Source organism: Zophobas morio, unplaced genomic scaffold, assembly GCF_036711695.1.
Source record: "Zophobas morio isolate AGI-343-1 ecotype UQ-CSIRO unplaced genomic scaffold, CSIRO_AGI_Zmor_V1 ptg000031l, whole genome shotgun sequence".
Lineage (NCBI taxonomy): Eukaryota > Metazoa > Arthropoda > Insecta > Coleoptera > Tenebrionidae > Zophobas > Zophobas morio.
This window is the reverse complement of record NW_026972136.1, coordinates 7,166,094-7,186,911: the sequence shown is the minus strand read 5'-3', so window position 1 is coordinate 7,186,911 and position 20,818 is coordinate 7,166,094. Positions and strand designations below refer to the sequence as shown.

At 38.0% G+C, this 20,818-nt stretch overlaps 5 protein-coding genes across 7 annotated transcripts in view; 1 reads left to right on the top strand and 4 right to left on the bottom strand.

Annotated features, from left to right (window-relative positions):
• LOC135139556 (arf-GAP with Rho-GAP domain, ANK repeat and PH domain-containing protein 1) overlaps positions 1 to 1,544 on the bottom strand; it is a 41,677-nt gene extending 40,133 nt beyond the window's left edge. The window contains exons 1-2 of one of the 2 annotated variants that reach the window (XM_064069845.1): positions 1,199 to 1,544; positions 293 to 1,148 (exon numbers count right to left, since the gene is read on the bottom strand). In XM_064069845.1, the coding sequence (XP_063925915.1) occupies positions 293 to 1,118 (826 nt within the window). In that variant the 5' untranslated portion in view covers positions 1,119 to 1,148; positions 1,199 to 1,544. The remainder of the gene's footprint in view (positions 1 to 292; positions 1,149 to 1,198) is intronic. The other variant, XM_064069846.1, reaches the window with a different exon arrangement.
• Positions 1,141 to 7,856, bottom strand: LOC135139650 (uncharacterized). The gene is made up of 10 exons (XM_064069951.1): positions 7,790 to 7,856; positions 7,650 to 7,743; positions 7,430 to 7,598; positions 6,680 to 7,387; positions 3,609 to 6,638; positions 3,247 to 3,372; positions 2,209 to 2,261; positions 1,359 to 1,538; positions 1,199 to 1,218; positions 1,141 to 1,148 (listed from the first exon to the last, which is right to left on the bottom strand). Exons 1-10 carry the CDS (start codon positions 7,854 to 7,856, stop codon positions 1,141 to 1,143), a joined length of 4,455 nt encoding a protein of 1,484 aa, XP_063926021.1.
• A 3,426-nt stretch (positions 7,857 to 11,282) lies between these two features.
• LOC135139649 (uncharacterized protein K02A2.6-like) lies at positions 11,283 to 14,804 on the bottom strand. The gene has a single exon (XM_064069950.1). The coding sequence runs from the start codon at positions 14,802 to 14,804 to the stop codon at positions 11,283 to 11,285; it is 3,522 nt and encodes a 1,173-aa protein (XP_063926020.1).
• A 467-nt stretch (positions 14,805 to 15,271) lies between these two features.
• Positions 15,272 to 17,186, top strand: LOC135139511 (diphosphomevalonate decarboxylase). The gene is made up of 5 exons (XM_064069769.1): positions 15,272 to 15,604; positions 15,652 to 15,722; positions 15,771 to 15,885; positions 15,935 to 16,551; positions 16,602 to 17,186. Exons 1-5 carry the CDS (start codon positions 15,553 to 15,555, stop codon positions 16,902 to 16,904), a joined length of 1,158 nt encoding a protein of 385 aa, XP_063925839.1. The 5' UTR covers positions 15,272 to 15,552; the 3' UTR covers positions 16,905 to 17,186.
• Positions 16,955 to 17,676, bottom strand: LOC135139512 (protein stunted). Of its 2 annotated transcripts, XM_064069772.1 has the most exons (4): positions 17,530 to 17,676; positions 17,306 to 17,436; positions 17,228 to 17,247; positions 16,955 to 17,105 (listed from the first exon to the last, which is right to left on the bottom strand). In XM_064069772.1, the coding sequence occupies exons 1-3, from the start codon at positions 17,556 to 17,558 to the stop codon at positions 17,234 to 17,236; spliced, it is 174 nt and encodes a 57-aa protein (XP_063925842.1). In that variant the 5' UTR covers positions 17,559 to 17,676; the 3' UTR covers positions 16,955 to 17,105; positions 17,228 to 17,233. The 2 variants fall into 2 exon arrangements, with proteins under 2 accessions (XP_063925842.1, XP_063925840.1); XM_064069770.1 differs by lacking the exon at positions 17,228 to 17,247 and having other exon boundaries at positions 17,530 to 17,674.
• Between the last annotated feature and the right edge of the window lie 3,142 nt (positions 17,677 to 20,818).

The following is a 20,818-nucleotide window of genomic DNA, read 5'->3' as shown; positions in this document are numbered from 1 at the left end:
ATAAACAAATCCCTGTACTATGGCACCTGTAATATTACCAGTCAATTGTCACCCGTCGGAGAAACGTAAAGATAAATATTTTATCGCTTTTAACAATGACTCACCGATAAAAGTATTTATAAATAATAGTGTTTATTCATGTTGGAGCTGTGATATGGCTTCAAATAAAATAAGCAATTTTATCGAAATGAAATACGTCAATCAAATCACCAATCAAAATCTCCCCCCTTCACTCACCGACCAATCAAACCACACAATTTAAAGCCTCCCTCAAACCCTCCAATCAACTCACCCTCATTCGCCGGCGGGGTTTTCAGCGGATCAAACTGCAAAATCACGCTCTCCCTGCACTTCAAATTCTTCTCCTCCTGCAGCTTCACCATAAGCTTGTGCTCTTCATAAATAGAGTTCCGAACCACAACCGAAAAGTCCCTCAAATTCGAATTCACATCGCAACCGTCGCCCCTACTGGGGGCGTCCACGTCGTTATAAATATTCTCGACTTTAGTAACCGGGTCGTAAAACTTCCACGAGCCCGACCTGGACAAGTCCGAATCACTATTCGAATAAATAGGAAAAACACTCTCATAATTCTGGGGGTAACTCCCCACATTGCTCTGCTCCGAGTTGCTCGTGCTCCCCGAAACCGACGGCGGCGCGTCGTAGATGGAGTCTTGGGGCAGCGGCGGCGGCGGGTGATCCGGGGGCGGCGCGTTGAACTCCTCGTCGACGTTATTATAAATACTCGACGCGCGACTCAGAGGCGACTCAAAACTTATCGAACTGAACATGTCAAAAGTGTCATCAAACTGGTCCTCTTCGGGGTCATTGCTCTGGGGGGTGTCCTCCGAATGGTACGAATTAAAACGTTTAGTGATCTTCCGCACGCTCTGTCTGGTCCCCTCAATCACAGCCTTCTTTTTGTCTTGCACCAGTTCGCCAATATCCTCTGCGATCTGTCTGGACGCATTGCTGAGGGAGCGAACTCTTCGGGAAAAAGTGTTTGTGTGTTCTTCAGGGGGGTCGGGTTTGGGTTTGGCGGTCCTACGGGGCGTGGGGACGGGCTTTTTGGGGTCGGACGGGGGGTTGGAACGGGGGGCGGGTACGGGGGCGCTCATTTTGACCAATCAAGTGTGCATTTCAGGCGCCTGCACACAAAAAAATGACATTATTGTTGTCGTCTAGTTACAATTGTTACCTGTAGCGGTGTACTCCTTTCTATTGCGAGATTACAGTTATCTCTCACCATTATACATAGTTTTCGAGTGATAGTGTCAAAATAAAACAATCGCCACTAGTGAAATGAAATGTCAATGTCCTGTCATTTCATTACCAACCACTACACGTGAAAAACAAACTGAGACAACAACATGAGGCGAAAAATGAAAACACGTCGGTTGTTGCGCTCTCGGTGCAACAACTGTGCTAACCACACTCCTGCGGGTTGTGGAGGAACTGCATGATTTCTGTTTTTATGACGCATAATCGGTGCGGATTGACAGTTCGATGGCTGCGCGACGATACGTCTGTCCTTTTTACTGTAGATAGCGAGGTGTGTAGCGAACAGAGACAACTATCGTTGGTGGGGCGATAAATACGCCTGTGCTACACGTCATTGGCGTGCATGACTAATGTTCGTAGTGGGGGCACCGAATGGTAAATCATCTCCGTGGTGTCGCGGATTCTCTTTGTGTATGATTATGTGAAAGTGATAGCGAGGAAAAAAGTACGACCTTGGATTCTGGTCTTACTTTACTGGTTTTCATTACGGGATTGGTGGTTTCCATTCTGGTTTAGTGAATATATTATGTATATGGCAGCAATAAAAAGTGTAAAGAACTGGTTAAAAAAGACTTGATTTTGAGTAACTAAATTTTCATGGGCAACTAAGACCTATATTTTTTCTATTGATGTGGTTCAAATCACAAACCTCCAAAGCATATAGACGTCTTTTTGATTTTTAATGCCTTGTCTGAACTACTAAATTAATATAACATAAATACATAATTTTCATAAACAATTTGACCCGCAAGAGTTTCTACGCACTTTTAAAGTCCCTAACAATAAGTGTTATAATATTTTTGATTAGGATATTTTTGGAAGAGTTCGTTAAAACCGTTGAAAGTAATGTTATAATATTTTTCATTAGGATATTTCTGGAAGAGTTCGTTAAAACCGTTGAAAACAATGAAATCACTACAAACGAACTTTTCAACAATTAGTGCATAATTATGACCAGAGCGAATTGGGAAACAACGGTTCTACAACGGATTTAACAATATCGGTTACGATTTAGTTTAAATGAGATTGGTTGTAGGATCAACTGTCGAATGAATATTTTGAATATGATTGGGACTTCGTATGATTGAGAGGGAGAATGCGAGTCTTTATAATTGTAAGTTAGTTTAAGAAAAGTCAGTACTTCGATAGAAAAGAGTCATGAGAGGTGACTAGTTTGTAGAAGTGCTCAATAAAGTAAAAGTGAGTACTTCGAGAATTAAGAGTCATGAGAGGTGACTAGTTCTTCAGAAGTGCTCAGTGGAGCAAGTTAATGTACCTACGATAGAGTGAAATAAAGGAACATAATTCAGAGCAATTAGTGTTATTTCGAAAAGCTCTAGTTATCTCATGAGGAGATAATTGGACACAAGAAAAGTTAGAGTTGGTGATTTTAGTGTGTATTTTTATAGCAATTTCTCAAAAAGCGGGAAATTTTTATATCATAAGTAATACTTATATACTTTACTCAAGTGATATATATGCAGTATGGAAAAACTAATATCACCTAAATATACCGCGCGATTACTCAGTTTGGTATTCACACCCATTTATCTCTGGAATTACCAACACAACTATATATTTTGACGCATTATAAATGAAATACGACTTGAAAATATATGCTTACAAAAAATAGTTTTACAATAACATAAATGTTTAAAGAACATTTCATACATTCGGTGAAAAAGTCTCGATATTTGGCGGATTCTATTTTTTTTATAAAAAAAAACAAATCCAGTAAGTTCACAATAATTAAGTAAGTTTTTTTTTGTTGCAACTTGACAAATGATGTAAATTTATGTAATTGTGTGATTAAATAAGGCAAACACTCTCTATAATAACGAGCCGATGAACTTTGTGAGAACTTCGCGCCACACTTAATTATAAAATTTCTCATAAAGTAGAGTGTTATGTGTGTGTGGAAATGACTAACACCAGGTAGGGTTTCTCTATAGTTTATTTACAAACGGATATCTTACACGTGGAACAGGAGACGGTACCCATCTTCTTCGTTTCGATGTCGGCGGCAGAAGAGAGTACTTGCCGTACTCGCGCCTCCTTGTGTCCCCAGTTGGTCTCTGCGTCGGCGCCAGGCTAACCAATCACGAGTGGTGTTCGGTGAGCATATTGAGTTGCCTACTCGTAGGCGAGAGGAAGTAGTACGTGTGCGTTGTGTTGCCTACATTAACATCACAGCAACGCCACATACCCCCCCCCAAGTAACGGGTGACAGCTGTCAAAACGGCTGTCAGTTGTCATTCTCTGAAACGTGCGGGGAGCGTTGACCTGCGGCCTGACCTGGTGGTTTGAGTAACTTCCTGTGTTCGTACTGGGGATGGAGCCGGTGGTGGTTCTGGTTCTTGGAGAATAAAAGCGGGTTTTACTCTGTCGATATTCACTGTTGTTTCCCTACCGCCTACATTGACCTTTATTGTCTTAGCAGTACGAGACAGAACAAGGTGTGGACCGGTGTAGGGCTGTTGGAGCGGTCTTCGCACGGTGTCGTCTCTTAGGAAAACATGGCTACATTTACTGAGCTCTGTGTGGACGAAGGTGCTTTGCCTAATGTGGTGCGACGCTGGAGTTGGGCGAAGTTTCCTTATGTGGTCCCGTAGTTTTTCTACAAAGGTAGTGGGTTCTACGGATCTGTCGATATTGCTGAAAAAGAATTCGCCTGGGACTTTCAGTTGCGTTCCGTAGGTCAGCTCTGCTGGTGAGTGACCGATGTCTTCTTTGATGGCTGTACGTAACCCTAATAATACTGTAGGTAGAACGTCTAGCCAACTTTCTGCTTCATGGCACATGATGGCTGCCTTCATGGTTCGATGCCATCTCTCGATAAGGCCGTTGCTCTGGGGCCTATATGGCGTCGTCCGAGAGCGCTGAATGCCCAAAATTTTCGCCAAGGCATTCATGGTGGATGCTTCAAATTGTCGCCCTTGGTCGGTTGTAATTTGTCTTGGGCAACCGAATCTTGAAATCCATGTTTCGTAGAATGTCTTGGCGACTGTCTCTGCGGTCATGTCGGTCATGGGTGCGATCTCTGGCCACCTGGTGAAACGGTCAGACATAGTGAGGCAATACCTGTAGCTTTGAGAGGGAGGTAGCGGACCTACTATATCGATGTGCACATGTTGGAACCGTTCTGTGACGTCATCGAAATGCTGTAATGGGGCTTTGGTGTGTCGGCCAACTTTGGATCGCTGGCAAGGGATGCAGCTTCGTGCCCACTTCATTATGTGACTCTCCATAAATGGCCACACAAATCGCTTCTTGATGAGCTTACTGGTCGCTCGGCCGCTGGGGTGTGAGAGGTTGTGAAATCCTTCAAAAATTACTTTTCTCGAATCTTGTGGAACGTATGGTCTAACCACCCCCGTTGACGTGTCACACCAGATAGCTTTCTGGCCGGCCTGTGGGGTGAGTTTTTCTAACCGCAGGCTTGTTGTATCAGAGTTTAAAAGTGCTTTTAGTTCGGCGTCTTTTTCTTGTTCCTTGGCTAAGTCGTCGGTGTCAATGAACGTAGGAGTTGTGATTTCATTGACCCTTGAAAGTGTGTCTGCAACTGTGTTTTGTTCTCCTGAAATGTGGATAATGTTGGTGGAAAACTGGCCGATGAAATCTAGCTGCCTGACTTGTCTTGGGGATGCTTTGCCTGCTTTCTGCTGAAACGCGTAGATGAGGGGTTTGTGGTCGGTGAGTATGCAAAAGTCTCTGCCTTCCACCATGTGCCTGAAGAATTTTATGGTTTCGTAAACTGCAAGCAGCTCACGATCGTATGCGCTGTAGTTGCGCTGCTCCTTGCTAAGTTTTCTGGAGAAGAAACCTAAAGGTTGCCAGGTCCCATTGGAGTGCTGCTCTAGTACGCCCCCGATTGCGTAATCAGAAGCATCGGTGATAATTCTGAGCGGCAGATTTTCGGCGGGATGTGCCAGAAGCGCGGCGTTGGCTAACTCTGTCTTGCACGTTTCAAAAGCGGCTTCAGCTTCTTCTGTCCACTCGACTATTGTTTTGTCATTCTTCCGCGCGTTGTTCAGATATTGGTGAAGTGGTGTTTGGGTCTGGGCTGCGTGGGGAATGAAACGTCGGTAGAAGTTGATCATGCCAAGGAACCGTCGCAGATCTTGAACTGTCTTTGGTTTGGGGAATTCGCGGATTGCACTGACCGACGTCTCAAGTGGTTTGGTTCCACTCCCGGAAATCGTATGTCCTAAATATTTCACTTCGGCTTCACCAAACACGCACTTGGTCGGGTTAATCACTATGTGATGCTCCCGTAACCTAGAAAATAACATTTTTAGATGTTCGACGTGCTCTGCTTCATCTCGGGAGAACACTAAGATGTCGTCTATATACACGTAGCAGAAATCAAGGTCACTTATTAGAGAGTTCAGGTGTCTTTGGAAAGTCTGTGCGGCATTACGTAGTCCGAACGTCATAACTGTAAACTCGAAGAGCCCGAACGGAGTGCACACGGCTGTTTTAGGAACGTCTTCTTCAGCCACGGGAATTTGATGGTATGCGCGCACTAGGTCTATGGTGGAGAACACACTTTTACCTTCGAGTCTGTAGGTGAAGTCCTGTATATGAGGGATGGGGTAGCTGTCAGGCACTGTCACGTTGTTTAGGCGCCTATAGTCGCCACATGGACGCCATTCACCAGGGAGTTTCTTTGGGACAAGGTGAAGCGGACTAGCCCAAGGGCTCTTGGATGGTCGGCACCAGCCCTGTTCCATCATATATTGGAATTCGGCTTTCGCCACTCTCAACTTCTCGGGTGCAAGCCTGCGAGGAGCTTCTGCGACCGGGGGACCTCTGGTGATGATGTGGTGGAACACGTTGCCCCTGTGCTTCGTTCCAGGTGGCGGTGGGCGTGTAATTTCTGCGAAATCCGCTAGCAGTGCGTGATATGGCGTCGTCTTGGCCACTGTCGTGATCTGAGGCGACTTGCATATAGCCAGGGTTCCGCGAGTTGATAAGAGGGTGGCTGCGTCTACGAGGCGTCGGTTGCGGAGATCAGGTAGGAGGTTGTGATGCCTCAGGAAGTCTGCTCCGATGATGGGTTTGCCTACGTCTGCCACTATAAATACCCACTTGAACGGACGTTTCAGCTTGAGATCAAGGAACATTAGCTTTTGGCCGTATGTTCTGATCGCGCTGTCGTTGGCCGCGAAGAGCGTTGTCTCAGCTGGGCTGAGATGTTGTCTGCCTGAGAACAATCTCTTGGGTAACACGGAAACTTCTGCCCCCGTGTCGATTAAATATCGGGTACCTGATTTTGGGTCGGTGATGAAGAGGCGTTGTGTTTGCGCTGCGTCGTGGACCACCTCAATCGTCGACGGCGCCTCTAGTTTAACGGCCTTTTGTAGTCACAGGGTTTGGCGCATCTTCTGGCGTTTGCTCCGAACCGATTGTGATAATAGCAGATATTATCGTCCTGCGGATTCGACCTTGACCTAAATTTGGCGCGATTCCAGTTTTCGCCTTGCCCATGGCGCCTTCTGTCGTCTGCGAGTTGGTTTACTGTGGTCGATAAAGTTACGAACTGCTTCTGCAGTGCCGTAATGGCGGCAGCCATTCCATCTTCTTGCGCCGATGTAACGGTTTGAGAGGCGTGCGCGGAGGTACCGCGATTTAGGGCACCAATATTTGCTGTGATGGCGCTGGTATGGTGGATTTCGGTCAATTTGTCCGCTATGGTCGCCATTTTGTCCAGCGTTTCTTTATCATTTGCGGCGAGGATCATCTGTAGTTGTGGGGGTAAACGCTGCAACCACAGAGTCTTGAGGACGTCACCGCTGATCCCCTTACCCGCTAGGGCTTCCATTTCTCTTAGTAGTTGTGACGGCTGCTTGTCCTCTAACTCTATTTCGTACATGAGCTTCCGTAGTCGTTTTTCGGGGGTGTCTGCATAGGCGGCGATCAATCTGGATTTTATGCTTTCGTACTTTGTCTCTTCTGTTGGGGGGTTGGCGACCAAATCGGCAACCGGCTGGAGCGTCGCGCAGTCTAAGGCGGTTACCACGGTCCAGTACTTGGTCTGGTCGGACCTGATTCTCGCGCAATTAAATTGGGCTTCGACTTGTGCAAACCAAAGCACCGGGTCTCGCTGCCAGAATGTCGGTAGCTTCAGATTTGAACCACTTCTTACCTCATCAAGGGCTTGTTTGTTGGAGATGGTAGCCAGTTGTGTCTGGAACTGGCAAATTATTTCTTGTTGTTCCTGCAGTTTCTTTTGCATTTCTTCCATGGTGCTAGCTCTTCCTATTTTCTTTCCGGGGTCACCAATGTGGAAATGACTAACACCAGGTAGGGTTTCTCTATAGTTTATTTACAAACGGATATCTTACACGTGGAACAGGAGACGGTACCCATCTTCTTCGTTTCGATGTCGGCGGCAGAAGAGAGTACTTGCCGTACTCGCGCCTCCTTGTGTCCCCAGTTGGTCTCTGCGTCGGCGCCAGGCTAACCAATCACGAGTGGTGTTCGGTGAGCATATTGAGTTGCCTACTCGTAGGCGAGAGGAAGTAGTACGTGTGCGTTGTGTTGCCTACATTAACATCACAACAACGCCACATGTGTATTGAGTGTTCCATCAACTAGATTCATCCTCCTTTTGTGTTTACATTGTTCTACTTAAAACTTTATGTGTACTATATTTTCACTAGTTGGAAATCATTGCCTAAAATATGTAAGTTCTAATTGGGCAAAATCGTTTCCTTTATTTTACGAAATGAATTTCTTCCGCTTAATCTCATACACTGTTAATTCACACAAACCAGAATTTTTTCGTTTCTATTTTTTTCTATGAAAAGATAGATGTTATCACATTGAATATTGAATTGATTGCATTTTATGATGATTTTTCGTTTTGTTCATTTTAATGTAATTTAAAAAAATAAAATTTAAGGGAAAATTGAGTAATTAAAACAGCAAGAGTGCTTGTGTTGGAACAAAAGAGCGGTGTTAAGAAAATGGACAAATGCTCGGTTGGTATGGTGCGGACTGATTTCATTCATAGTTCAATCAAACTTTTAATTTAGTTTCCTGTTTCCGTCTGTCTGTCTGTCTGTCTGCCGTCTATCCGGATTATTATTAGACAGATATCCCCTGCTGAACCAGTTGTCAAATTTTATCATCGCATGTTTAAATTTTATAAAATGAGATACTCCTGCGCATGTAGTTTATGAACCCCTGTTGAGTTTGATTCTAGACATCCAGATTTGTGGAGAAAAAATCAAAATTGCAACATTTTGAAAATTACTACTAATTTGCCTCTTTTTTGGCATTATATATATTTAATTTTGTAGGATGGCATACTCCTGGATGTTGATTCTAAGTCGTGTCGAATTTTCACCGTAGACATCCAGTTTTTTGAGAAAAATTGAAAATTATATAGCAACATTTTACAATGTAACTTTGAAATTATTGTAAAACCAAATGCTCTAAAAACTTACAAATTAATGACGTTGTAGGTAAGCGAATAAAGATGTTGCTGTCCCGGTGGGAATCGAACCACGCACCTCCCACTTGCCGGGCGGGTACCTTGATCACTAGGCCACAGAGCTGCTTATCTATCTTCGCTTACCAAGCTGTTATTGTGCCGCCACAACGTCATTTTATAATTTTGCAGAATAAATGTTCCTTAAATTTTATAGAATTACATAGTCTATGTATGATGTATGTGTAATTTAGAATCCGTGTTGAATTTTTACCTAGAGATTGAGATTTTTGGGAAAAAATTCAAAATTGTTTTTTTTTACAATTTAACTTTCAAATTGCAAAAGCGAATGTGCTGAAATATTGCAAATGTTTTAAGGTTATAGGAAAGATGATAATCGTTAATCAAAATTTGTTCGATTAAAGCCTTCCCAAAAAATCATGACGTCATCTTAGAATTCAGCCTTTGCATCCAGATTTTTTCAAAAAATATCAACATTGTATAACAATATGCATTTTAAAATTATTTAACTTTGAAATTATGCAAATATTTTAAGATTGTCTGAAACATGGTAAAACGTTGGTCAAAATTTGTCCGTTATCTTACATTTTTGCCGAATTTCTTCAAAATTATGAGTGTTTTTGGGAAAAAAACTGGTATGAATTAATCAATAAGTTCTTTCCTCTCCATTGAGGACACAAATAAACCAAATTCCATTTTCTTTTAATCGCTGATGCTGTTAATCTGAACGTGCTAATAGTCGAATTCGGTCGAAGTATAAACATTAATAGTCGAAGTTAAGCATATACTGAGAAATTGAGAGTGTCACAAAACGAAAATCACAAAATTTAATTTTATAATTTTTTAAAGAAACGGAATTTGTCGGACTATACTTCAAGGGCAAGGGAAGTTCTGTCAGAATAACCTTACACAATTTTTTTGCTACCTTTATTTTTCTTGGTAGCGTCATTAAATTCCAAAAACAACATCATTTTGTCGCCGGTAAAACTGAAATAATAATAGTAATAATACTTAAACAACATATGTATATATAATACCACAGGGCCCCACTTTCTAAATTTCCCGGTCGACCCCTATGTCCTCAATCCGATGGTTCTATTGTTTTATTTTTTATTTTCTACTTATTGAAACTGTTATAATAATATTATATAGAGAGTCTTTTTTGTTTTTAATTCGTATGTTTAAAATTTTGCATTAACATATTCATAACAAATTAACTTTAGAGACCTCTTTTCATTTGTGTATTTAGTGCTATCGCGTACATTGGCAAAATAATTTGAAATAGAATTCTAAATTAAAAACACATGCTCTTGACAGTAAGTAAATATACACGGCATTAAGTAAAAAACATATTTTCCTGTAAATAATAATCTTAAACTGTAGTAGATTAAACTGAGTGATTTATCTATGTACCTATGTTATCTGGATCTTAAGTTTAGAGAATTAACAATACAAATGAAGTAGTGCACACTTAATTACGATTTATTTTATCAGCCTTCGCCAAGTACCTACTATACTATATTTTCTAGATGAAACAATTCTGAATATAAACTTTATAATTACAGTGTGGAAGATAAATTGATGTAGTAAGACCTAAAAATAAACGAAGGAAATGTACCTAACAAATAGAATAACAACATTGGATTTCACTGTATTCGTTTTTTAACACGATGTCCATTTATTTTCTGGAGAGGATGAATAAAAAATTTTTAGTCCCTGTCTGTGATGTCTTGTTTGGGGTAGGTAATATTGTTAGTTTCTCAAATTACACGAGCTCATTTTTCTAACTTATATATTCTGTCAACTGTCATTCTCTATCTCCTTTTTTAAGCTAGTACATTACATTTCCTCCCTTACTGAAAATTAAAGAACACATACCAAATACAAAATAAAGTTAAACTCAATAACTCATATGACGCACATGCCATTAGAGTTCTACAAGATAGTCCCGGAGCTTCGACGGTGGTTTTCTGTCTCGCTGGGGACGTCGTTCAGTGGGCGTCTCGACTCGTTGATTTGGGGGACTGTTTACTTTGTCTTCCGTGTTGTCTTGTCTAAGGGGTGTCGTGGCTGGAGCTGTCGACCTTGGAGGTGTTGTGGGGAACGGTGCTCGCGTTTGTTCAGATTGGGAAGATCGACTGGGTGCCAGACTTGTTGAGGGGTGATACTCTGGCGTTGGACTCTGTGCTGAGTGGTGTGGCTTGAAGAATGATGAATTTCTGACAATCACCTTTTCTCTTCGTCGAGCTTCAATTTGTGAACCGGTGATTCTAGTGATCGTGTATGGATCTGGATCAAAGAGTGGAGTCAGCGAATTCTTCTTTTGTTGTTTGCAAAGAACTTTTTGTCCAAGTTGTAAGCGATGTTCAAATGTCCTTCTTTTACGATTGGCGCGTTCGTTTTGTTTTCTTCTGTTGTCGATGTCCGTTTGGGGATTGTATTCATGAAACGTCTTGTTTTTGAGAGTGGGTAAGAAGTTGTTGATTTCTCTGTTGAACATAATTTGATATGGTGGGCAGTTTGTTGTTGAATGAGGGGTGCTTCAGTAATTGATTAAAAATTCTTGAATTTCTGCGTCTGGATTATTGCTGTTGATTGTTGCGCACAAGAGGGCTTTCTTGAACGTTTTCACGAATCTCTCAGTTCTGCCATTTGCTTCTGGCCAACGTGGTGTTATCAAATGATGCTTGATGTTAAGGCTTGAAAGATATTCTTTCAACTCGTATCCATTAAAGGGTGGTCCATTATCGGATTTAAGTTCTTTTGGTAGGCCAAATAGTGCAAATGTCTCGTCAAGTACGGGCTTCAGCTGTTTGAAATTGGTCGATGGTACTTTTTTGACGAATGGGAACTTTGAGAAATCATCTACCATTATGAAATAATATTTTCCATCTGGAAATGGTCCGGCGTAATCTACATCTAGACATTCAAGCGGGTGAGTGGATGTCGGGTATGTTTGAATCGGATTTCGCTGGTTGTAGGGTGTTACTGCTTGACATGCTGTGCATGACTTCACTACTTCTTCTACCATTTTGTTGATGTTGGGAAACCATACCTTAGTTCTTACCAGTTGTTTGGTTTTAACGAGACCTTGATGACCTTTATGTGCCAATCTGATAATGTTTTTCTGCAGTTTGCTGGGAATTACGATTTGACTGCCTTTGAGAATAATATTACCATATACAGTGAGCTCTTGTTTGATTTGCTTGAATGTTTGCAGTTCTCGTTTCTTCCAAAACAAGGAATCATCTTCTAACAAGGCCTTTTTCAGTAGCTGCAACTGAAAATCATCTTTCATTGCATTTTCGATTTCTTCAAGTGAAATTGTGTTTGGTAGTGAATGATTGGTTACAAAAGCTACGTATTCTTCACTTTTATCGTATGCTTCTGGTGGGCTGTGTGTTGGATGACGAGATAAATAATCAGACGGATTTGTTATGCCTCTTTGGTATTGAACTGTAAATTTATAAGGCTGAAGTTTCAAACAAAGTCGTTCAATGCGTGCGTTTGGAGCTGATCGAGGGTTCTGTAGGATTGAGACCAAGGGTTTGTGGTCTGTGTGTAACACAAAGTGACCTCCTAACAGGTATATTCTGAAGTGATGTATGGCCCATGTTGCTGCTAATGTTTCTTTCTCTATTTGACTGTATTTCTGTTCGGTCAAAGTTAATGTTCTGCTAGCGTACGAAATAACTTCTGTTTTGTTATTAAGTTCTTGCGAAAGGATCGCTCCAAGTCCTATGGGACCAGCGTCTACATAGAGGTGCGTCTTTTTCTGTTGGTCAAAATAGGCGAGGTTTCGTGCTGATTCTAGTTGTTTCTTAAGATCATTAAAAGCGCTGTGATGCTTTTCAGTCCAGTCCCATTGAGCATCTTTTGTAATCAGCTCACGTAATATTGCAGTATTTGTTGCTAAGTGAGGCAGGAACTTTCCAACATAATTCAACGTTCCTAGGAAGCTTCTTAGTTCATGTACGTTTCTGGGCGGTTCTAGGTTAGAGACAGACTTGACTTTGTCTGGATCAGGGTAAATGCCTTTGCTAGAGAATACATATCCAAAGAAATCGATTTTGTTTGTGTTAAAAATGCATTTCTTTGTGTTGATTGTCAAATTATGGTTATCCAAACGTTCTATTACTTGCTTGAGAGTCTTATCATGGTCTTGTTGAGTTGTTCCAAAGATTAGTATATCATCGCTGATGTTTAACACACCATCTATTTGGTTTAACAGTTGTCTTATTGTGTTTTGAAAAATCTCTGCAGCGGAATTTATCCCAAAACTCAGTCGTTTATATTGATACAAACCAATATGTGTTGAGAAAACTGTTATATACCGTGAAGATTCTTCTAATGTTAGTTGGTGGTAGCCATCTTTCAAATCAACCTTTGAGAAGACTGTTGCGCCATTTAACTGGGCAAATATTTCTTCAATAGTTGGTGTTGGATGCCTTTCTCTAAGTATGGCTTTGTTAGCCTCTCTCATGTCTACACAAATTCTGATAGAGTTAGGATCGTGATGTTTGGGAACTACAACTATTGGTGAAACCCAGGGAGTTGGTCCTGTTGCTTTTTCAATGATGTTTTGTTTCATCAGTCTTGTTATCTCTTGTTCAACTGCTCCACGAAGATTTATTGGAATTCTCCTGTGTTTATTTGCTACTGGAGGAATTGACTCATCAATATGTAGCTTGACAGTTTTGTTCTTGAGACAACCTATGCCATTACATAAATTAGGATGCTTGTTTTTGATATAGTTCATGTCCATAGGTTGATATATCATCATAGATAGTTGTATCAGCTGCAATTTGTTTGCTGTATCGTAGCTCAATAATGATTCACTGTTGCCTTTTATCACAAATACATCTGCTCGCGTTTGGTGGTTGTTATAATGGAACAAACCTTTGAATTTTCCAACTACTTCTAACTGTTGTTGACAGTTGTACGGGAGAATCGATGAGGAATCTGGTTGTAGCGACTGCTGATGAAATTCTTTAAATGTGTTTGAGCTTATCAGATTAACAGATGAACCAGTATCTACAATGAAATTGATTACTTTCCCATTCAACTTAACATGTACCTGAGGGCATTTCATGGCTGTTCTGTCGTTTGGACGAATTGCTGTTTTGAAAGATGTCTCAGAATTAGTTGACTCTGGCTCCATATTAAGCTCATTAAAGCGAATTTGTGCTCTGTTCTTCCTCTCTCCATTATGTTTCTTGTTTATGCTAGTATTTGTGCCATGGTTGTTGTGCTGGGGGTTTGCTCGTGATTGTGCTTGTTGCTGTTGTGTTGATGTGGTGGACATGCAGACTCGGGCGTAGTGTCCTTTCTTGCCACAACTTCGACAAATTACATTTAGAGCAGGACAAGCTCTCCTCCCATTTGGATGCCATTTGCCTCCACAATTTTTGCAATTGTTCTTGCTCGTACCACTGTTGGCTGGTGCGGTTCTGTGTTGCGTTTGTTTGTTTAGGTAGCTACATTCTTCTGTGCTTGTGTTCATGACATTCTTGTCTTCAATGACCTTCAGTTGATTAGCTGTGCACTCGATTGTACGTGCTCTGCTCAATAGATCATCGAGATTGGGTTGTTCAGTGAGTCCATATCGACGTAGTTCTGTGTACTTGGTGTTCATGATGATTTGAAGTTTGATTTCTTCATTTGGGTTCTCAAACGTGCAAGTCTTGGATAGTTTCAGTAACTTTGCGTAAAACTGATCAATTGTTTCATTCTCGCTCTGTCTGGCTTGCCTAAAATTAAACATTTCAAATTCTTTGTTGACTCTAGGGGTGAAATATTGTTTGAGCTTTCGTTTAGCTGTTAAATAAGGTGATTCATTGGGTTGTGCTGTGTTTACTGGTAGTTCAGGAAGTGACAAATATAAATCATGAACTTCTTCGCCTGCGTAGTGGAGAAGCATGGCTTTCTTTCGGTCTTCATTATCGATGCCTGCAGCTATGAGATAGTTGTCAAAACGGTTGAGCCACTTTTCCCACCTTGAGCCAACGTTATTGGGGTCTTCTGCTATATGAAATGGAGGTACTGGTGTTGAGTGTGTGTCCATGTTCTGTTATCTTTTTCTCGATTCGTTTGTTGCGAACCACGTGTTGTGTTGAGGTTATGTGTTTCTCCTGTTCTCTGTTCCGAGTGTTCGTTGTTTTTCGCTTCGTTGGTCTTCTTCTGAGTTCTTTTAATACTCGTCGCCAAAATGTGATGTCTTGTTTGGGGTAGGTAATATTGTTAGTTTCTCAAATTACACGAGCTCATTTTTCTAACTTATATATTCTGTCAACTGTCATTCTCTATCTCCTTTTTTAAGCTAGTACATTACACTGTCCTGCACAAAAATAAGTCTAAAAAAAACTCTAAAATCAAAATCAAGCTGTCTGAAATTAAAATTTCACTTTACTGACTTTAATGGGTAAACTTAATCCGTATTTTTCTAGATTTGTGGTACTAGTGGATAAAAACACAAGGGTATTTCAACAACTTTATTTTTTAGCAAGTTATGCAACCAATAATTCAGCCGAACTTAGTGTCAGATGTCAACACGTGTATAACCTGTAAAAGTGTACGTCATAATAAACTTTTACCGTGATGTGTTTTCTGTTTTTTACAGTACTATTATGACTAACGAGCGACACTTAGTATACCGGTTTTTTTAAACAAGAGGGTGTTAAAACTCATAGTCCAAAAGTTACGGTATCAAGTGCAGTAATAATTTTAGCGTAAAACGAATAAGTAGGTCCTAAAATCGCGGTCAGTTACAAGAGAAAGCGTCTTAGAAAAATTTTCTCAACCTTAGTTCAACAATGAAGATTGTCACTGCAGTAGCGCCTGTTAACATCGCCGTTATAAAATATTGTAAGTACATTTAACCCCAAAACAAGTATCTAGTGCCCCATTTCCAGGGGGAAAAAGAGACGAAACCCTAATCCTTCCCATAAATGACTCCATTAGCTGCACCCTGGCCACAGACTTTGTAAGTACCAAAACACATAAAGTACAATCCCAAAAAAATCCAATTTAGATGTGCGCCAAAACCACCATAATGGCAAGCCCCACCTTCACAGACAACAAATTCTGGCTAAACAATGAAGAAGTCGACTTCAACAACAAAAGGTTAAACAATTGTTTGACTGAAGGTGAGTCCCATTCACTCCATGCAAACACGTCTAAAAATATCCATTCAAGTAAAAAAACGCGCCAGTCCTAAGTGCGCGGACCTCCTCAACTGGAAAATACACATCTGCTCAGAAAACAATTTCCCGACGGCAGCTGGCTTAGCTTCATCTGCAGCAGGCTATGCTTGCTTAGTTTCCACTTTAGCTGCTTTATATGAAGTTGAAGGAGATATTTCCAGTATCGCACGAAGGGGGTCTGGAAGTGCTTGTCGCAGCATCCATGGGGGCTTTGTGTGGTGGCAAAAGGGGATACAACCTGGAGGTGAAGACTCAGTTGCTGTTCAGATAGCCCCGGCGTCTCATTGGCCGGAAATGAGGATGATCATTCTTGTGGTTAGTGATGATCAGAAGAAATATAGTTCTACTAGTGGAATGAAGACAAGCGTGGAAACGTCGGAGTTGTTGAAGTATAGATCTGAGGTGGTTGTTCCAAAGAGGGTGAAGGAGATGGTTGAAGCTATAAAAACTCGAAATTTTGAAAATTTTGCGCGAATTACAATGCAGGATTCGAATCAGTTTCATGCTGTTTGTTTGGATACTTATCCGCCGTGTTTTTATATGAATGATGTGTCTAGATCTGTTGTAGAGTTGGTGCACTCTTATAATAAGTATAAAGGGGCTACAAAGGTATTTCGTGATTTAAATATAAAATTGGACTTGGTAAAGTTTTTTTTTAGGTGGCTTATACCTGTGACGCTGGTCCTAATGTATGTTTGTACTTACTGGAGGAGAGTATTGATGAAGTTGTTACTTTAATTAATGACGTTTTTCCGTCAAGTGTGGGTCCATCTGAGTATTTCAGGGGACTTCCTGTTAATATTAAAAATAGGGGTGGTTTGCAGGAGGTTTTAAAAATTAAAGCTGACGCCCCTGGAAGTTTAAAATATATTATTCATACTAAACTAGGCGATGGCCCTAAACTTTCAACAGAAAAATCGCAGCATTTATTAACTGAAAAGGGACTCCCACACACTTCTTAATTTTTAGCATGACTAAGAACAGATCTGGGTATTTATAAGTGGTTCTGTGATTCTGGTTGACAATATTTATTCTATTTAGGGTTTTTTAGTTTGTTTTTTTTTTTAATAAAACATTTATTTACCTTACAACATTTATTACTAAAGATTAATTCCAACACGCTCGAATTGAGTTTCCAGCTCAATTAGTGGGCTGAGTTTTCTCTGAAAAATAGAAAGCAGAAATGAGCTCCAGTAAATACGTTCCCATTTCAAGTATTAATAAAAACGTTAGTTGCAACCGCACACGTTAGTTTTTTTTACTGAAAAAAAATCACACAACTTACAGGAACTTAATCGCGCGCATCTAAATAAAGTGGTGGCAGAATTAATAACGAGTCACGTAATTGTGGGCAAATACTCACTTATAGGCTTGCCGTCGACCCATTTTGTGATTCTGATGTGAGTTTCATTTCTTTTGGCTGCTTCTGCTCTAACTTCGGGTTTCAATGCTTGCCGAAGCAGCCTGGCAGCAATGTTTGAGTAGTTAATGTAGCTGCAATTACAAAAATCAAATTATGTAATGCGAGAATGACATAACCTCAATTCTGACTTTGGAAAACTTTATGATCACCCAAAAATTACTCACTTAAGACCGGCAGCTCTCCACGCAGACATTTTTGGTGTTTGAAGGAGGTAAGGTTGTGTTAATTACAGAAATTTGGATGAAAAAATTGACAAGACTGAATTTTTTCTAAGGGTCAACGTTATCTGTCAAAAACGTAAAAATTAACAGACATGCGCACTAGCATACATGATTTCCGCACCCGTGTCGACCAATCACAACAAAGTACATCGGCGCTAAATTCAAACTGGACCAAAGTCGAATGTTATTGCATTCATCTGTGTGTGTTTTTAAGATTCTTAGCTTTTCGATTTTAGGATTTCTCAGTTTTTCGATTTTTATTTCGGCAGTTTTTTCAGGTTTCATCAATGTTATAATTTTTAGATTTGACAGTTTCTTGTTTTTTCGATTTTTCAATTGTTGAATTTTTCGTTATCCGATTTTTTACTTTCGCTCTTTTTTCAACATTTCGGTATTTCAATTTTTTTTATGGTTCAATTTTTCAATTTTCGATTTTTTAATTTTACAGTTTTTCGATGTTTATTTTGACATTCTTCAACTTTAGAATTTTACAATTTGTCGATTTTTCTAGTTCTAGAAAATTTTGTTTTCCGTATTTTTCTATTTCTCGATTATTAATCAGTTTTTTGATTTTACATTTTCTTTTTTTCAATTTTTCAGTTATTTTTTCAATTATCGAGTTTGATTTTCAATTTTGCAACTGTTCGATTTTTTGTTTTTTAAATTTTCAGTTTTTTCATTTTTAAGTTTACAATTTTTTCTTTTCCAATTGACCTCTTAATTATTCGATTTTGAGTTTCTTTATTTTTGCAGTTTTTCGATTTCTCAATTTTTAAATTGTTCGGTTTTCAATGCTTCTTTTTCATTTTTTCAGTTTTACAATTTTACGTTTTTTTGATTTTTTAAAATTTCACTTTTAATAAGTTTGTCCTTTTGTAGAAAAATTAAAAAACGAAAAATTGAGAAAATGAAAAATTGAAAATAAAGTACTTCCAAGTATGTATTTCCAAGTTGTTTCGTTTCTTCGATTTTTTATTTTCTCAATTCGAGATTTTTAATTTTTTTCAAATAATTATTATTAGGATTTTTTTTTTCAAATGTACAATTCTTGGCTTTTTAATTACCCTTTTTTTCAGTTTCTGTATTTTTTAAAATCTTTGATTTCTCGGTTTTTAAATCTTTCGGTTTTTCGTTTTTTCGATGTTACAATTTTTCAATTTTTCCATGTTTCTTTTTTACAATTCCTTAATTTTTTAGTTTTCCGGTTTTCATTTTAAAATTTTTGAATTTTTGATTGTTTAATTTATAGAAGTTTTTGTTTTTCGTTTTTTCAATTTTTCACTTTCTCGATTTTTAATTAATCAGGGTTTTCAAGTTTCAATATTACAAATTTCAATTGTTTTAACCTTTTAATTATTCGATTTTGAGTTTCTTTGTTTTTTCAATTCTTCGATATCTCGATTTTTCAGTTTTTAATTTTTTGATTTCTCAATTTTTCAGTGTTACAATTTTCCGATTTTCTGATTTTTCAAAATTTCAAATTTAATAAAATTGTCCTTTTGTTGAAAAATTAAAAAAAGAAAAATTGAGAAAATAAAAAATAAAGTAGGTACTTCCAAATAAGTAATTCCAAATTATTTTGTTTCTTCGATTTTTTGATTTCTCAATTCGAGATTTTTATATTTTTCGTTTTTCTCATTGATAATTTTTCGATTTTTCCGTGTTTCGATTTCTCCCTTTTATAGTTTTTGGATTTTCGTTATGAAATTGTTGCATTTTTCAGTAAAATTTTTGTATTTTACGATTTTTTAATTTTTAGATATTTAATTTTTCGATTTTCTAATTTGCTTTTTAATTTTTCAATATTCTATCTGTTCAATATTACAATTTTCCGTTTTTTCGATTTTTCAGTTCCTAGATTTTTAATTTATCACTTTTTCAGGTTTCAATGTTACAAATTTTCGATGTTGCAGTTTCTATCTATTTCTCAGTTGTTCCATTTTTGCTTTTTTTTTCAAATTTACAATTTTGTAATCGTTTCATTTTTAAATTTACCGATTTTTAATTTTTCACTTTTTTCAAATAATTATTAGGGTTTTTATTATTCAATTTTTCGCTTTTCCATTTTCCGATTTTTCAGTTTCTGTATTTATTCAATTCTTCGATTTCTCAAATTTTTCTGTTTTTCAATCTTTCGTCTTTTCGATGTTACAATTTTTCAATTTTTCCATGTTTCTTTTTTTACAATTTATTAATTTTTTTGTTTTCCCCGGTTTTCATTTTAAAATTTTTGGATTTTGAAATTCTTTTTTTTTGTGTTTTCGATTGTTTAATTTATAGAAGTTTTGGTTTTTCGTTTTTTCAATTTTTCACTTTCTCGATTTTTAATTAATCAGGGTTTTTATGTTTCATTATTATTTTTCGATTTTTCAATTGTTTTTTCAATTATCCTCTTGTTCAATTTCTCAATTTTTGTCATTTTTCGATATTTCAATTTTTAAATCTTTCGATATTCGAGTTTCATTTTTCAGTTTTTAAGTCTTATTTTTTTGATTTTTTAAGATTTCTTTATTTTTTTCAATTCTTCGATTTCTCAACTTTTTGATTTTTCAATTCAATTCAAAATTTCGGTTTGAATAAATTTGTCCTTTTGTTGAACAATTAAAAAATGACAAATCGAGAAAATGAAAAACTAAAAATCGAGAATTTGAAAAATTTTAGAATTGCTTCGTTTCGTCGATTTTTCAATTTCTCGATTGTTAATTAATTAGGGTTTTGAGGTTTCAATATTACGATTTTTCCATTTTTCAATTATCCAATTCAATTTCTCAATGTTTTCATTTTTCATTTTAAAATCTTTGGATTTTGAAATTAAAAATTTTTGTATTTTTAATTATTTAATTTATAAAAATTTTTGTTTTTCGTTTTTTCAATTTTTCAACTGTTTTTTCAATTATCCACTTGTTTAATTAAGTTTCATGTTTCAATTTTCGATTCTGATTTTTTTGGTTTTTTTCAATTTTTCTTTATTTTTTCAATTCTTCGACTTCTCAATTTTTAAATTTTTTGATTTTTCAAAATTTCGGTTTGCATAAATTTGTCCTTTTGTTGAACAATTAAAAAATGAAAAATCGAGAAAATAAAGAATTAGAAATTGAGAATTTGAAAAATTTTACATCGAAAACTGCAAACTTGTTTCTTTTTTCAATTTCTCGATTTTTAATTATTTTGTTTTTGATGTTTCAGTGTTACAATTTTCCGGTTTTTCAAAAGTTCGGTTTGAGTAAATTTG

Excerpts from the sequence above, each read along its gene's own strand:
- LOC135139650 (XM_064069951.1), bottom strand. The coding sequence starts at position 7,856 with ATGTGGCGTTGTTGTGATGTTAATGTAGGCAACACAACGCACACGTAC. Across the intron at positions 7,599-7,649 it reads CATCGAAACGAAGAAGATGG|AGAAACCCTACCTGGTGTTA; the intron begins GTACCGTCTCCT and ends AATAAACTATAG. Across the intron at positions 7,388-7,429 it reads ACAAACAAGCCCTTGATGAG|CGAGACCCGGTGCTTTGGTT; the intron begins GTAAGAAGTGGT and ends ACATTCTGGCAG.
- LOC135139649 (XM_064069950.1), bottom strand. The coding sequence starts at position 14,804 with ATGGACACACACTCAACACCAGTACCTCCATTTCATATAGCAGAAGAC.
- LOC135139511 (XM_064069769.1), top strand. The coding sequence starts at position 15,553 with ATGAAGATTGTCACTGCAGTAGCGCCTGTTAACATCGCCGTTATAAAA. Across the intron at positions 15,605-15,651 it reads CATCGCCGTTATAAAATATT|GGGGAAAAAGAGACGAAACC; the intron begins GTAAGTACATTT and ends CCCCATTTCCAG. Across the intron at positions 15,723-15,770 it reads GCACCCTGGCCACAGACTTT|ATGTGCGCCAAAACCACCAT; the intron begins GTAAGTACCAAA and ends AATCCAATTTAG.
- LOC135139512 (XM_064069770.1), bottom strand. The coding sequence starts at position 17,558 with ATGTCTGCGTGGAGAGCTGCCGGTCTTAA. Across the intron at positions 17,437-17,529 it reads TGGAGAGCTGCCGGTCTTAA|CTACATTAACTACTCAAACA; the intron begins GTGAGTAATTTT and ends TTGTAATTGCAG. Across the intron at positions 17,106-17,305 it reads GGTCGACGGCAAGCCTATAA|AGAAAACTCAGCCCACTAAT; the intron begins GTGAGTATTTGC and ends TCTATTTTTCAG.